This window comes from Populus trichocarpa, chromosome 8 (genome assembly GCF_000002775.5).
Source record: "Populus trichocarpa isolate Nisqually-1 chromosome 8, P.trichocarpa_v4.1, whole genome shotgun sequence".
NCBI classification, from domain to species: Eukaryota; Viridiplantae; Streptophyta; class Magnoliopsida; order Malpighiales; family Salicaceae; genus Populus; species Populus trichocarpa.
In genome coordinates this window covers 304,981-318,000 of record NC_037292.2, presented here as the reverse complement: position 1 = coordinate 318,000, position 13,020 = coordinate 304,981, and the positions used below count along the sequence as shown (strand labels likewise).

General features: G+C 35.7%; 3 protein-coding genes across 4 annotated transcripts; all 3 read right to left on the bottom strand.

Moving 5' to 3' along the window:
* Positions 1 to 1,056: 1,056 nt before the first annotated feature.
* LOC7497785 (F-box/kelch-repeat protein At3g23880) lies at positions 1,057 to 3,329 on the bottom strand. Of its 2 annotated transcripts, none has more exons than XM_024606832.2 (2): positions 1,686 to 3,329; positions 1,057 to 1,526 (listed from the first exon to the last, which is right to left on the bottom strand). In XM_024606832.2, the coding sequence occupies exon 1, from the start codon at positions 2,871 to 2,873 to the stop codon at positions 1,707 to 1,709; it is 1,167 nt and encodes a 388-aa protein (XP_024462600.1). In that variant the 5' UTR covers positions 2,874 to 3,329; the 3' UTR covers positions 1,057 to 1,526; positions 1,686 to 1,706. The 2 variants fall into 2 exon arrangements, with proteins under 2 accessions (XP_024462600.1, XP_052310915.1); XM_052454955.1 differs by having other exon boundaries at positions 1,057 to 1,480.
* Positions 3,330 to 3,473: 144 nt separating this feature from the next.
* Positions 3,474 to 6,424, bottom strand: LOC7497784 (mannose-1-phosphate guanylyltransferase 1). Its single transcript, XM_002310897.3, has 5 exons — positions 6,136 to 6,424; positions 5,056 to 5,188; positions 4,764 to 4,826; positions 4,450 to 4,689; positions 3,474 to 4,343 (listed from the first exon to the last, which is right to left on the bottom strand). The coding sequence occupies exons 2-5, from the start codon at positions 5,164 to 5,166 to the stop codon at positions 3,630 to 3,632; spliced, it is 1,128 nt and encodes a 375-aa protein (XP_002310933.1). The 5' UTR covers positions 5,167 to 5,188; positions 6,136 to 6,424; the 3' UTR covers positions 3,474 to 3,629.
* A 2,041-nt stretch (positions 6,425 to 8,465) lies between these two features.
* LOC7490852 (beta-glucuronosyltransferase GlcAT14A) lies at positions 8,466 to 10,551 on the bottom strand. The gene is made up of 4 exons (XM_002310896.4): positions 9,692 to 10,551; positions 9,528 to 9,603; positions 9,300 to 9,415; positions 8,466 to 9,226 (listed from the first exon to the last, which is right to left on the bottom strand). The coding sequence occupies exons 1-4, from the start codon at positions 10,218 to 10,220 to the stop codon at positions 8,679 to 8,681; spliced, it is 1,269 nt and encodes a 422-aa protein (XP_002310932.4). The 5' UTR covers positions 10,221 to 10,551; the 3' UTR covers positions 8,466 to 8,678.
* Between the last annotated feature and the right edge of the window lie 2,469 nt (positions 10,552 to 13,020).

Below are 13,020 nucleotides of genomic sequence, written 5' to 3'. Positions count from 1 at the left end.
TCAATGAATGATTTAAATAAAATAAGAGAGATAGATAGTATGAATCAATAAATTAATGACATAGAGAAATAAAAAGTCTCAGAACAAAATTTCTCAATACAGGGAAATCATTGAAAGGTAGGAAACACACATAAATCTAGTGGCAATTTAGTTGTTCTCATCACAATAAGTCTTGATAGATCCTTTTGGGTTGCAAGCTAATGAGTTTAAATTAGTAATTAACTAATATAAATTTAATAATGAAATAAACCCCTAAACAATATCTAATGCGCTAGAAAAAATTCAAATTAAAAATAATTATTTAAAATTAAATAAACATATAAAATAGAATAATAAAAAAATTCTTCATGTTAAAATTCCTCCATGTAGCCTGAATCTTTAATTTTTACATATTTTTGACAGATTTGAGTCCTGATTTCAAACATGTTGTTCTCTCCTGATTTCAAACATGTCGTTCTTTCTCGTTTGGATGAATTATTGCGCCTACGATATATAGTTGGAAAGTTTCAGATGTTTAGTTCTTATCCCAACTTTAATCGAAGTAAAATTTCACCGATAGCTCTAGATATGTCCCAAACAATACACGAAGGTCTTGTATGACATATTTGACAATATTAGTTTACTAACTTTGACCCTCTGAAATATTATGTTCTCTATCTCCATTTGACCTGAAAATTTACCACAATATATTTTCATGTATTTAATATTTCCCTATAAAATTTTAGCTTTATCCAATATACGGTTTGAAAGATATGTTCAATCTCGCAAAACTAGTCAGCAGACATTTTAAGGCCAAATTTGAACCTGACGTGGTTCATATCACAAATTTAGTAAACTTGTAAAATCGAATTGAGTTTACCGAGTTTACTGATTTTATCGATTTTGCACGAGTTAAGTTTGATTTTACTAGTTTCGAGTTTTTAGTTTGATTTAGCATGTTAGATACATGTTAAATCGTAAAATTATAAGATTTTAAGAGCTAATTCGTGATTGTAACAGCCTACCTAAACCATTCATTATAAGAGAGAAGAAAATAAAAAGGGTAAGAGATAATGTATTTTCACTGAATTCTCTAACTGGCTGGTGTTATCACAATTTCTATTATAAGGAGCATAGCCACACACTTTTACACGCAATTTGAGATGCTACCTAGCTAAGTCACCACAGCCATAGAAACGAGTTGAGCTGCATTTTTATTATCAGCATTCCTTGCCATCAATCATCGACAAGATCGACAGCGCAAAGCAACTGCCGCACACCAGCACTAAAAGGCTGATACGAGGAGATATATCTACCAGAAAACTATAAATTCTTCAGAAATTGCCAGAACAATGAGAAATAGTTTGAGCTGTGTAAATGTGAAGAAGCATTAAAATCTAAAACTGATCCGAATACTACGTTCCTTTCCGAAGACAACCTCTCCAGTGCCTCTTTCTTATTTTATTTAGGGTGCTCCATTAGTTGCTGCGTGACCAGCAGCCTGCATAGAAGAAGGGTGCTCCATTAGTTGCTGCGTGTCCAGCAGCCTGCATGGAAGAAGGGTGATTACATGCATGAATGATGCAGAAAGAAAAACTGATTAATCCATGAATGCATTGTTGTGAAACAAAAATAGTTAAAGAAAAAACATCCCAATTCATTTCAATCCCAAAGGACAATTAAAGACATTAAGATCACACACGTACCTTTTTCTGCCGAGTCTAGTTTCATTTATCAAGTAAAGCAAGACTTTCTACAAAATAAGCAGCGTAGCCATCGATTGACAGGTCCAGCCCCATATCACGAATTCTCGGTGCCAGAGGTTGACATGAAACTAATCTATCAGATCCGTATCCTGCCATTAATATCTCTCCGTTACTCCTAAGAACCACTGGTCTTGCTACATGCAGCATTTCAATCTGGTATAGTCTGGTCCATGATTCCCTCACACCATATTGTTCCATCACCCATATCTCACAATTATATCTTCTGCTATACGGACCACCCTCAAACACATTAAAAGAAAGTAAGTCCTTGAACACTGAAATTGTCCTACATGTCACCACCTTGGTCGTATCATCAAAACATTCAGGCGGCCTTATCTCACCGAATGAATCATTGCTTAAATGGAAAGCCAGCACAAACACATCGTTATAAAGCATTAAAGGTGACCATCTGTTACTGGACATTTCCGTATCGATTTCGTCCCTACGATTTAAAAGCCAGTGAATAACCCCGTTTACTATAGCCTGATTATCATAGCGATAAAGGGTGATGCTGCGCAACGCATCTTTGTTTTCAAGACTAGTACTGCTGAAGAAATCAACGTTTTCATTCCATGATCCAGAATTGAGAGAGAAAAACTGGAAAACAAATGGATGCTCGGCTGAATTGCCAAGCCTCACAATCCTAGGAACCTTATAGTCATCACTTCTTGGATCATAGCCAAGGCCTAATAAAGTCGGGACAGTACTGGCAAATGACCTCGGAGGTGGAAGGCGCAAAGTTTTCTTAATTGACGGGTTCCACAAAATAAGCCTCCTGCTGCCATCAAATTCGGGATATCTACCCCTAAGACATACAACTCCATTACAAGAAGCAACTATCTCGAAAGCATATGGGCGGTGAAACTTTATTTGTGAGCTCCTATCTAAACGATCATTATCAATAAGTAAAGAGAGTGATACTACTGGGTTTTCGGTTCGAAGAATCAATGGTTTGGCTTTGGCCAAATGCTCCTTGATGAAGTAAGGGAGAGTAATGAGGGAGTTCCATGATTGTGATACACACCTGAATCTCAAAATTGACTTGATGGGTGATTTCAGTAGTATCTTTGTCACCACATGTTCTGGGATACGATCCCTTTTCACTTCTTCTGCCACCTTTCTGTCCATCAAGATTAGTTTCTTTTTGGGTGGGTGTTTTCTTGGTGGATGATGTCAAGAAAGAAGGGAAAATGTGAGAGAACAGCAGAGAGGGTCTCTTAGTCTTTTCTTGAGCTTCTTGGCTTCTTTTGCGATAAAAAAGGCTGAGAGAGAGATAGAGAGAGGTGAATTGATTGGGAAAGGGCCCTCGCTCTCACTGATTGTCCGAGGCGTTCGAGGAGGGGAAATATGAGAGAAATAGTAGAGGAGAGTAACGGTTTAGAGATGAAGATACTCTTCAGTGGTATCTTGGTTTTATAGTTTACTGATGATTGGTAGTTAGAGGTTATGCAGTAGCTTTTAAAGGAAATAATTCTGGTTGGTCAACCTTCAGCATTATTTATAACAAACCCGTCCATCACGCTCTATCCTCCACTTTCCTTCTCTTAATGAAAATCCTCGTATACATGACCTAGCGTGGTTTATTTACCTTAAAAGCTTTAGTTTCAGAAAGATACAGCTTCGGATTCTTATAATCAGATCCATCCCCTAATCTCATGATTCAAGAAGATTAGGCTAATCTCAACAGCTGCTCTAGGTTTTGATCACATAGTGAATCCTGAGACGAAATTTGTAGCAGAAACAATACTGCAACACTGGCCTGTGAAACTGACTTTTTTACACTTGTTTAGAAGAGAAATGAAGGAAAAAGATCGAAAACATTTGGTTTTCCAGACGCAATGGCTTGTAACAACCCCCGAAGGGTCTAAACGTAGTCAACAAATCTTAATCCCAAACCCTAACATTACTCTCCGGCTTCAAATTGCTCGACTCGATCTCTCTGCCAGGTAAAACCACACCTCCATTGCTGTAAACATCGTCACACACATAGACAACTTCTCCAAGGCTTGTCTTCTTTACATGGACAGCTTCTCCAAGGACTGTCTTCTCTACGCAGGCCCCTTGCCCCACTGTGGAGCTCCACCCGATGATACTGCTAGATATGCAAGCATGCTCCTTGATGGTAACTCCACTCATCACAGAGCAACGAGAGAGTCTAACTCCTGACTCGACAACACATCCTGGTCCTATTGCAACATCAGGTCCAATCAAACAACCCTCTCCAATCTCCGCAGTCTCATCCACCAAAACATTTCCCATGATATGGGGACCAGTGGCCAACTTAGATGGGGATTTTTTTCTAAGGGAATCTAGGTAGAGTCTTAGGCCTGTAATATAGTCCCTTGGCTGACCAATGTCCATCCAAAATCCTGGAAGCGCCATTGCATAGAGCTTCTTCTCTGCCGCTATTTTCGGGAAGACCTCTTTCTCAATTGAGGTGGGCCTCAGTTCAATTCTATCAACAACAGATGGGTTCAACAGATAAATTCCAGCATTGATTTTGTTACCAACAAATGCTTTTGGTTTTTCCACAAATCTCTCAACTTTTCCCGTGGATTCTTCCATAACCACAACACCATACTTTGATGGCTCATCCACCTACAGCATAATAGAGAGAAACGGTTGTCGACATTTTTAAGGTTAGTTTAGTTTCACGTCTCCAAGAAAAACTGACGAAGGTAAATTGATAACCGATAGGTGTTACCTTGGTCACCATTATGGAAGCCTCTCCACCATGGGCTTTGTGGAATTCTATCATCAGCTTGAGTGGGTATTCGCAGATGACATCACTATTGAGAACAAAAAACGGTTCGCCAGAATCATCGATTAGTTTGTCCCTTGCTAGTGCCAAAGGACCAGCAGTGCCGAGCGGCTCGGTCTCTTGTGAGCAAGTGATCTTAATATCAAGCTTCGTGTCAAAATCCTTCAAGAAGTTCATCATCTCCTGCAGGGAAGAGCACAGTTTGTTAATTTTTAATAAAAGTTGATAGTGGTGAAAAGCAGGCTGCCTGTTCATACCTCGGGCTTGTAGTTGATAGCCAAAACAACTTCAGTCACTCCAATAGCCTTGAGAGCCTCTATCTGCAAACAATTCAAAGAATCAATAAGTGGATATGAGATTGACAGAGCATGGAATTGTGACGGCCCATTATACACGGACAAGTGTTTAAATTCTTCTAGCACCTGGGTTTTAAAACAAGTTGTTTCTTAATCGTGGAAATCGACAGAGGAAGCAGTTAACCATAAAGACAGCATCCAACACGAGTCCAATTATGTTATATCAACAAAGGCAATGCTCAAGATTTTATACCTGATGCAGGATCATAGGTTTGTTAGCAAACTCAACAAGTGGTTTAGGGTGTTTGAGAGTCAACGGCCTCAACCGTGTTCCAAACCCTCCAACAAGGATCAGTGCCTTCATTCTGACAAGCTCCCTGCTTTCCCTGCAAATTACATGTTCAGAAACCAGGCGGCAAGCAGTCTAACCAAGAGTAACAGAATACAATTTATGACTGTTTCGTTCTCTAACTAGTGTTATGGCATAACTGTCAAATGCACTCCAACAAACAAAGCTACCCAAGAAAATCCTTTTTCTGCCATTTTGCCTGCTTTTTTTTATGTGATGTGATGAGTAGCAAGAGTCACCATATTCAGTAGTTTATAAATTAGAACCATGATGGGGAAAAAAGCTTTTAAAATGATTACACTAGAATGAGAAGCCAGGTGAGTACTTAGGGCATTAAACCCCAGAAATCATACTCGAAAGAGTCAATCCCGACCGACTGCGAAATAGATTTGCTACAGCATTCAGCTAAAAAAGATGTTAACATTCTAGCCCTCGAAAATTTAAAAAACTTGTTTCATCAATCAACTCATCCGCAAGCCTGACCTTTACCGAGTCGGATGCATCATTGGATAAAAAAGAAGAGAGCATTCCATCATTTAAACCATGAAGAACAGCAGAAATGTCAAAAGGGGGTCCTCATAGAGACAAAATCTTTCAACATGATTCGTCCTTTCTTGTTTTAAGTGGATTTTACATTGAGACTGATCGTACACATTAAATAGGACTAAATCTTACTAAAACAACAAATCTTAATATAATATAAACTGAAGTAGTACATACACACAAGATCTAACATAAAAAAAAAAAAAAAGGATAACTCTGAATTAATAATTTAACCAATCGTAAAAATGGCTTTAAAAATTCTTTCAAAGATCAAACAAAACCACAAAAATCAGAATCACGAGTAAGCCAAAAACAAAAAAAGGAATCAAATTCTTGTCAAAACATTATCCACGTTGCTACATTTCAGAAAACAGCACCAGACCCAGACAACAGCACCATAAGGCCTAAAAACACAGAGACAAAAAACAGTGAAACGAGTACCTTTAGCCTCACAAGATCCCGAACCCGAGTCACAAGAGCAGGTTTCCGAGAGAGCGAGTCAGAGGTGTCTAATACAAATGGCGGAGCTTGGTTTGATGGGGGTACGTGAATTGCATGGAAGATGCAGAGGAAGCTCAAACGGAAGAAGGAGGAGGAGGAACAAAGATTATATTATATACTTAGAGAAGTAGAAGAAGAAATTATCAAAACCCCACCGGCCTTTGCCCTCCCTCTCACCTTCGCCTCTTCACTTGGTATTTATAGACTGATAGAATTGCATTTGCTTCAGGACTCCACTTCCACCTAAAGAGAGGATTTGTCTTTCTTCTTCTTCTTCTTCTTTTAAAACTGCCCCTCATTTACACTACTTTTTTAAGGATTATATTTGGTCCCTGTAATATTGACCATTTCTTATTATTGAATCTCTACTACACTTGTTTTTTAATTTGGTCCATCTCCTCATAAAAATGTTTCCTGACATCTAATATATAACCTTCCATTTTTTTCTGACATGTCAAGAATTAAAAGTAAATTGAACATATGGATCATATTAGAATGTATTAAAGTAAAGGGACGAAATGAGATTAAAAAATAGAAGGCACGTTGAACAAAATTGTTGTCCGAGCTTCTATTCGGCACTTGGGCTTTGGCCCGTCAATGGAATAAATGTAAATCAATGTCCTTTTTTGAGAGGCCCGTTTGGTAAACCGGTGGATCATACTAAAAGCTTCCATTTTATGTTTTTAGTGGCCCGCAGTTAGTGGACGAAGGTATTTGTTCAGTAATTAGATCTCATTTGAAAAAACAAATTAGGACAAACTAAAATTTAATTTAAAAGATAAAATTAAAAAAAATTAAAATTAATAAATTAAAAAAAAAATTAAAATAATAAGAACTAAATTAAAATTAAAAATAAAAAATCAAGATTATGGATCTAAGAATGAAATTGAAAACAAATTAGAATTTAATAAAATAGCTAAAAGTAAAAATTAGAAATCAAAACATTGAAAGTCAAACTTTAAATATCATCAAATATTGAATTGAAGGGCAAAACTGAAAAAAAAAAACCAAATTCACAAAAGAATCTAAAATAAAAATAAAAATAAAAAGAATGGGGACCACAAAAATTAAAAAATAAGGTCATGGATTCAAGAATGAGATTGGAAATAAATTAAAATTTAATAAAAGAGGCAAGAATCTAAATTAGAAATCAAAACATTAAAAGTCAAACCTGAAACATCATAAAATAAGAGCACGCGTTTGATTTAAAAATCAAATGTCAAATGATGAAATTGAAAAAAAATAAAGTTCGATATAATTAAAAGAATAAGGAGAAAATATGATAAACTTAACAAATTACACACTCTTCTGATTTTTGGGAAGGAAAACTCATTATTTAAGGTGGAAGAGAGAGAAAAGAGGGGGGAAAGAAAAAATATTTTTAAAGCTCCATAACATGTCTAGCAGCTATATGTGTTGGATCACTATGAAAGGGGATGGCGAAACGCATCGAGTGTAGCCTCAAATATGGTGTTTGACTACTAAGAAATGCTGCACAAACCGTTCGAAGGGTGTATATACCCATATGTTGGTGCGTGCGATGCATAAACATTTTTTTAAAATTTAATTTGTACAAAAATCAAATTTCCCTCGGACTAGAGAATATCTATGACCACTGCTCCCCCCGAGAGTGTATAAACTCAAGGAGGAAAGTATAAGCTGATAATTCAAAGAATATGGCAGGAAAGCAAGACTTTAAACTACCCTTGAAAGGAAAACCAATTCCTTGCTCTCCTGCGTTCTGTCTCAACAGGTCATTCATTTGTTTGAATGTTGGTAATGACTTCCAGGTCGGAACCCACTTCATCCCTTGGTTTAAGGGAATGGTGGAGACTTCGGGCAGGTATCGGTTGACGAGATCATCATGTATTTTCTCCTTGATAATACCAATAAAACTTGATCCGGTTGGATTATAGACTTTTCAGTCTTCTTACTTGTCTTTGGACACAGCTTAATCAATTTACTGTAAGTGTGAAGAAAGACAAGTATAACTTAACCAACAGATCGGCTTTATCATTCCTCTTATAAATCATCCTCCTATGAAAGGACGGGATTATGCTAGCACACAATATTAATAAAAAACCTCTCAATTTTAGCTATAGATTATCTGAATCTAAAAGTAGTTTAGTAACCACACCGTGTTAAGAAGAACCGAAAACCAAATGCCCTTATTGTGGAAATCAAAGACTAAAAACTTCTTTACCCCAATTCAATCTTGTAATAAAAAGTATATCTCATGAAAAATATCATATCAAGCATGCTATAAATGATAAGGGAAAAACAATGAGTTTATTGTAGAAATCCTCGATAAAATGTGAATGTATGTACAATATATCACTGGGTGCTTCTAGCTTTTGTTCTAACAAGCAAGTACGCCTTTATAGTGCATTTAGCAAAGGATTCATATGGCTAAGAAGCTTGATTTAACCTATAGTTTTCGATTAAAAGAAAAAAATTATCCACACAAGGATGTATGCTTGGTTCTATGATGACCCCATTTGTGTAGCTTGAAGGCATTGACTAGTTGTCAATTTCTCTTCACCGGCAATCTTAGACAATAAAAATGCAAGCTTGATACCATAAGATCCTGGCTTGACATCATTAATGTTACCCCAAGTTGAACACAAATCCTCCCCTGGAGGCTTTGATGCCTCTGAGCTCTTGTTCATACCTTGGTCTAAGCACCATTTTCCAGGCACCAATCCATTGGGTTCACGGTTCAAGACATTCTCATCTATCATGTTTAGTGCAGCAGCATCTTCTTTAAATGGCCTTGCAAATGCTGCTCCACCATTTAGCATTTTGTCATAAGGTGATTCCCCATCTGTAGTAGTTTCCAGAATATTGTACCTTAAATCATTGCTTACTGTTGTGTTTTGAAACTCAGGAGAGTTGCAGAGGACAGAGTGGAAATACGATTCAAGTGGGGATGCCGTGTTGCTGAAGTACATTAGTAGTTTTCTTGGAAGGTTGTCCCATCCTTGGACACAGTACTCCATGAAAGCTCTTGTAAGAACCAGCCAGGGTGAACCTGGTAGACAAACAAGCATTTACAACAAGTGATGTCTTTAAGATATGCCCTTTGAGTTGTAAGGGAAACTGACCTCCAAATATCTTGAAAGCATCAGGTGTTGTTCGAGTCTCAACAGCGTAATAAAGGTGGCTACTCTTCTGAAGATGTAAGCTGGGGTCTACAACAATTTGGTTAATCTTGTGTATCCTGCACCAAATCAATTCAACAGCCATTGCTTCTTTAAATCAATCAGGTTACCTTGAACTTCTTCTCTCTATAAAGTAAAGAAATTGCAGGATGAAAAATGGCTCATGCTTACTCGTTTTTCGCAGTGTCATTAGTATAGTTGATGAAGTTGAGATCTCTTGGCAAGGAAGTGAAGGCATGGAGGAGATCTGCCCAGAAATATTTATTATTAACAAATGCCGTGGACATTGGCATCACAAAGCTAAATTGCTAGAAAATATTGCAAGTAGCATTTACCATCTTGACTCACTAGAGGATAGTCTGAGACACTTAAATTGATGAACCAATCCCAGTCTGCACTCAGCTTAAGAAGCAATGCAGCAGCGTTGAGTATGGCAGCAAGAGCAGACGATCCCATTTCGTTGATAGCATAACCTTTTCCAACAACATTAACATTACCGTATGCTTGAAACAAACTTTCAGATTGAACTGAAACAACTAACTCTGCCCTTTCATAATCTGAGGATTCAGCATCAAGCTGCAATAGATATTGGTTCCTTGGATGATAAATTGCTTTTAATAGCCTTAACATTCTCTTCCCATCTCCACTAGTACCACATATCCAATAAGCAAGAACAGGAGGATAGGCCCGCCCTTTTGAAGGGACAATCACTGAAAAGTATTGCAAATCCTCACTTGCAGTAGCAGAAGCGTGATCATAAAACCATGACTTCGACAAGGCAATCAGTATCAGTAGACTCATTGCAAAAGCAAGAATCCATGCATGATAGCCTGAATTCCCTGAAGAAATTTTTGATGTCCTCATTTGATCATCAGCTTCTCAATGCCAACTTCACCTTCAAGGATTAACTTTTGAAAAAGAACTGGAAACCGGTGAAGAACAGGATAACAAAAAACAGGAATGTGGGAGAACTCTAGGAGGTGAGAAAATGCAGATACATGGTGAAAACTTGAGAACCTAAGAAGGGTTTGAGGAAGGTGTGAAGTTGTTGAACTAGGACTGCTCAACTTACTAGCAAAAAGGAATAAAAAACTTGAACTCGAAGAAAATTAGAAAAGCAAACAAAGGGATTGTGCAAAGGGAGGGTCCTTTCAAAACAAGGAAGCAAGGTTGTCCATGATGACAGCAGGGATTTTAGAAAAAGACATGGAGGTGGGTGGTGGTTCTTTTCTGCGAGTTATAATGTTTGCTGCTCTCTTTTCACTTTCTTCTGTAGTTTGCTCATTTGTGGGCTTTCAGCTTTCAAGATCAACCCCCCAAAAAACATAAGAAATTAAATTTAAAAACTTGAAAGTATTTTTCTTGTCTAAAACTATTTAGAAATATTTAAGAAAACATTAATTTAATATTTTTTCAGATAAAAATTACTCGGAGAATCATTTAAAAAAGCATTAGAATAGCAACGGTGAATGATGCCTCCTTGATAAGATATATATATAAATCTTAATAGCTCATGAAGTGATTATTGACATTATTTAAGAAATTAATTCGGAATAAATATTTGGAGGTAAACAATATTAATCTTTGTTGTCTGCCTGGAAGGATCCTCAAGATTATCCATCAGCGGTTGAAGACAAGACAGCCCAGCCAAAGCTTCTACTTTAATGATTTCTGATAATTGAATCATATGTCTTCATCATTAGAGTTTTTAGTAACTTGAGTTTTAAGCCATTTTATTATTTTATTTTATCATTTTTCTTTCAATATATATATATATATATATATATATATATATATATATATATATATATATATATATATTAATTTACCAACTGGACCGAACACAAACACGGCCACTCTTTGGGCCCAAATAATCTATTAAACAAAATCCCACTTTTGGATCAGTCCATTTGTTATATCTGATGTATTTTTTTATATACTGGTTTGGGCCTGCCCTTCTCCATCACCTGCTGCTCTAGGCTCCAAAAATCTTTTTCTTTTATTTATTTGTAGGGGAAATTAGAGCTGAATTCTTTTTATTTGAAAATTGAAACACGAAGTCAGTTTGTATTCTTACAAGTTAATATAATGTAAATGTGTTTTGTATTGATCTTCACTCAATTAACTAACCCATCTTAATTACATTTGTATGTAAAGATATGACATTATAAATAAACTAATTGGGATTAAAGATATAACTAATAAGGATAGCTATAAATTTGATTCGGGATAAAGATTGAATAAAAGTCAACCCAAAAACAAAAAAAAATTATTAAAATCAATCCTGGTTCTTACCCCTTTTTTATTCAAACCCCCCCTCTAGATTGGTTTAGAGGCCATTTGTTTACGCGTTAAAAGTTATGTTTAAAGTAAAATGCAGGAGCTAAGTGTTTGGTAAAGGAAAAATCATTGATTACTGTTCATGGGCCCCATCAATTTTTGTGTTTGAAACACGGGATTAAGATGCTGTTTGGTTTTGTGGCTGCGGGTGAGGTTCACCCGCAGCCACACATTTTGATGTTTGGTAAAGGAAGCAAACCTGATTTTACTTGGTAGGGCCTACTGATTTTTGCTGCCCAGCCGCAGGAATGGAGAAGTTCTCATGGTAATTTTTTGGAACAGTGGAGCCATGCTTCACTATTACAATGTTCAGTTTTTTTTTTTTTTTTTGAAAAATCAATGAAAAGGTTTAGTTTTTTTTTTCCCGAACAACACCAGTGCAGTTAATCGTGGACAATATTTTTTTAAAAAAAAAAATTAGTTTAAGGTAAATTAAATTTACTCGTACTGTAATGAAATTGTAATTTTTTTAAAAAAAATTGTGTTGTACTCGAAAAATTAGTATTTAATATTATTTAATAACACTATATAAATTAGAAAGATATTGCATGATGACGTAACATTTGTGGAATTTGATCGCAATTCTAATAATAAAGATATCACAATCTTTATTATTTAATAACACTACATAAATTAAAAAATTCAGTTTTTGTTGTTGCGCGCTTAAGAAACCATGAAAAATATAGTCCTTGTTGGATAGATTTCGTATGTAATGACATTGCATATAGTTTAATGGAATAATAAAAAATATTTGATATCAATATTATTTATTTCATGATGTAATAACATTAGTTAAATCTACAATATTTAAGTTAAAAATCATTAATATATATATAACCTCAATTTGAAAAGCATTTTTTTAACCAAACACGTTAAAACTACTTTTTCTTCAACCTCAATTTCAACCACAGTTTTAACCAAACACCTATTTTTTCAAATCAACCTCAACTAAAAGTACTTTTTATAAAACAACTTTTTTCAAACCACAACCACAACAGCTATCGCAATACCAAACACACTCTAAAAGAAGCAGCTGAAGGCTGCTTTTCTTGCATTGTTCATGTAATTGCATTGTTCAATGAACAGTGTGCATTAGTACACTGTTCATGTGAACAATGCAATTCTCTTGCACTGTAGTTTTTTTTTTGTAAGTTTTTTAATATTTTTTTAAAAAAATTAGTTTAGAGTGAATTTTATACCTGATAATATTTTATCTAATTTTATTATACGCTAAAAAAATTATGGAAACTGTAATTCTTGTCGGATGTATTTTGTACGTAATGGAATTGTAGATGGTTTTATGGAATAATAAAAATATTTTATA

Coding starts and splice junctions, on each gene's coding strand:
- LOC7497785 (XM_024606832.2), bottom strand. CDS start 2,873: ATGGACAGAAAGGTGGCAGAAGAAGTGAAAAGGGATCGTATCCCAGAA.
- LOC7497784 (XM_002310897.3), bottom strand. CDS start 5,166: ATGAAGGCACTGATCCTTGTTGGAGGGTTTGGAACACGGTTGAGGCCG. Junction 4,827..5,055: donor AACCTATGATCCTGCATCAG/GTATAAAATCTT, acceptor AATTGTTTGCAG/ATAGAGGCTCTCAAGGCTAT. Junction 4,344..4,449: donor CTTCCATAATGGTGACCAAG/GTAACACCTATC, acceptor ATTATGCTGTAG/GTGGATGAGCCATCAAAGTA.
- LOC7490852 (XM_002310896.4), bottom strand. CDS start 10,220: ATGAGGACATCAAAAATTTCTTCAGGGAATTCAGGCTATCATGCATGG. Junction 9,416..9,527: donor AATGACACTGCGAAAAACGA/GTAAGCATGAGC, acceptor GATTTGGTGCAG/GATACACAAGATTAACCAAA. Junction 9,227..9,299: donor TGCTTTCAAGATATTTGGAG/GTCAGTTTCCCT, acceptor TTTGTCTACCAG/GTTCACCCTGGCTGGTTCTT.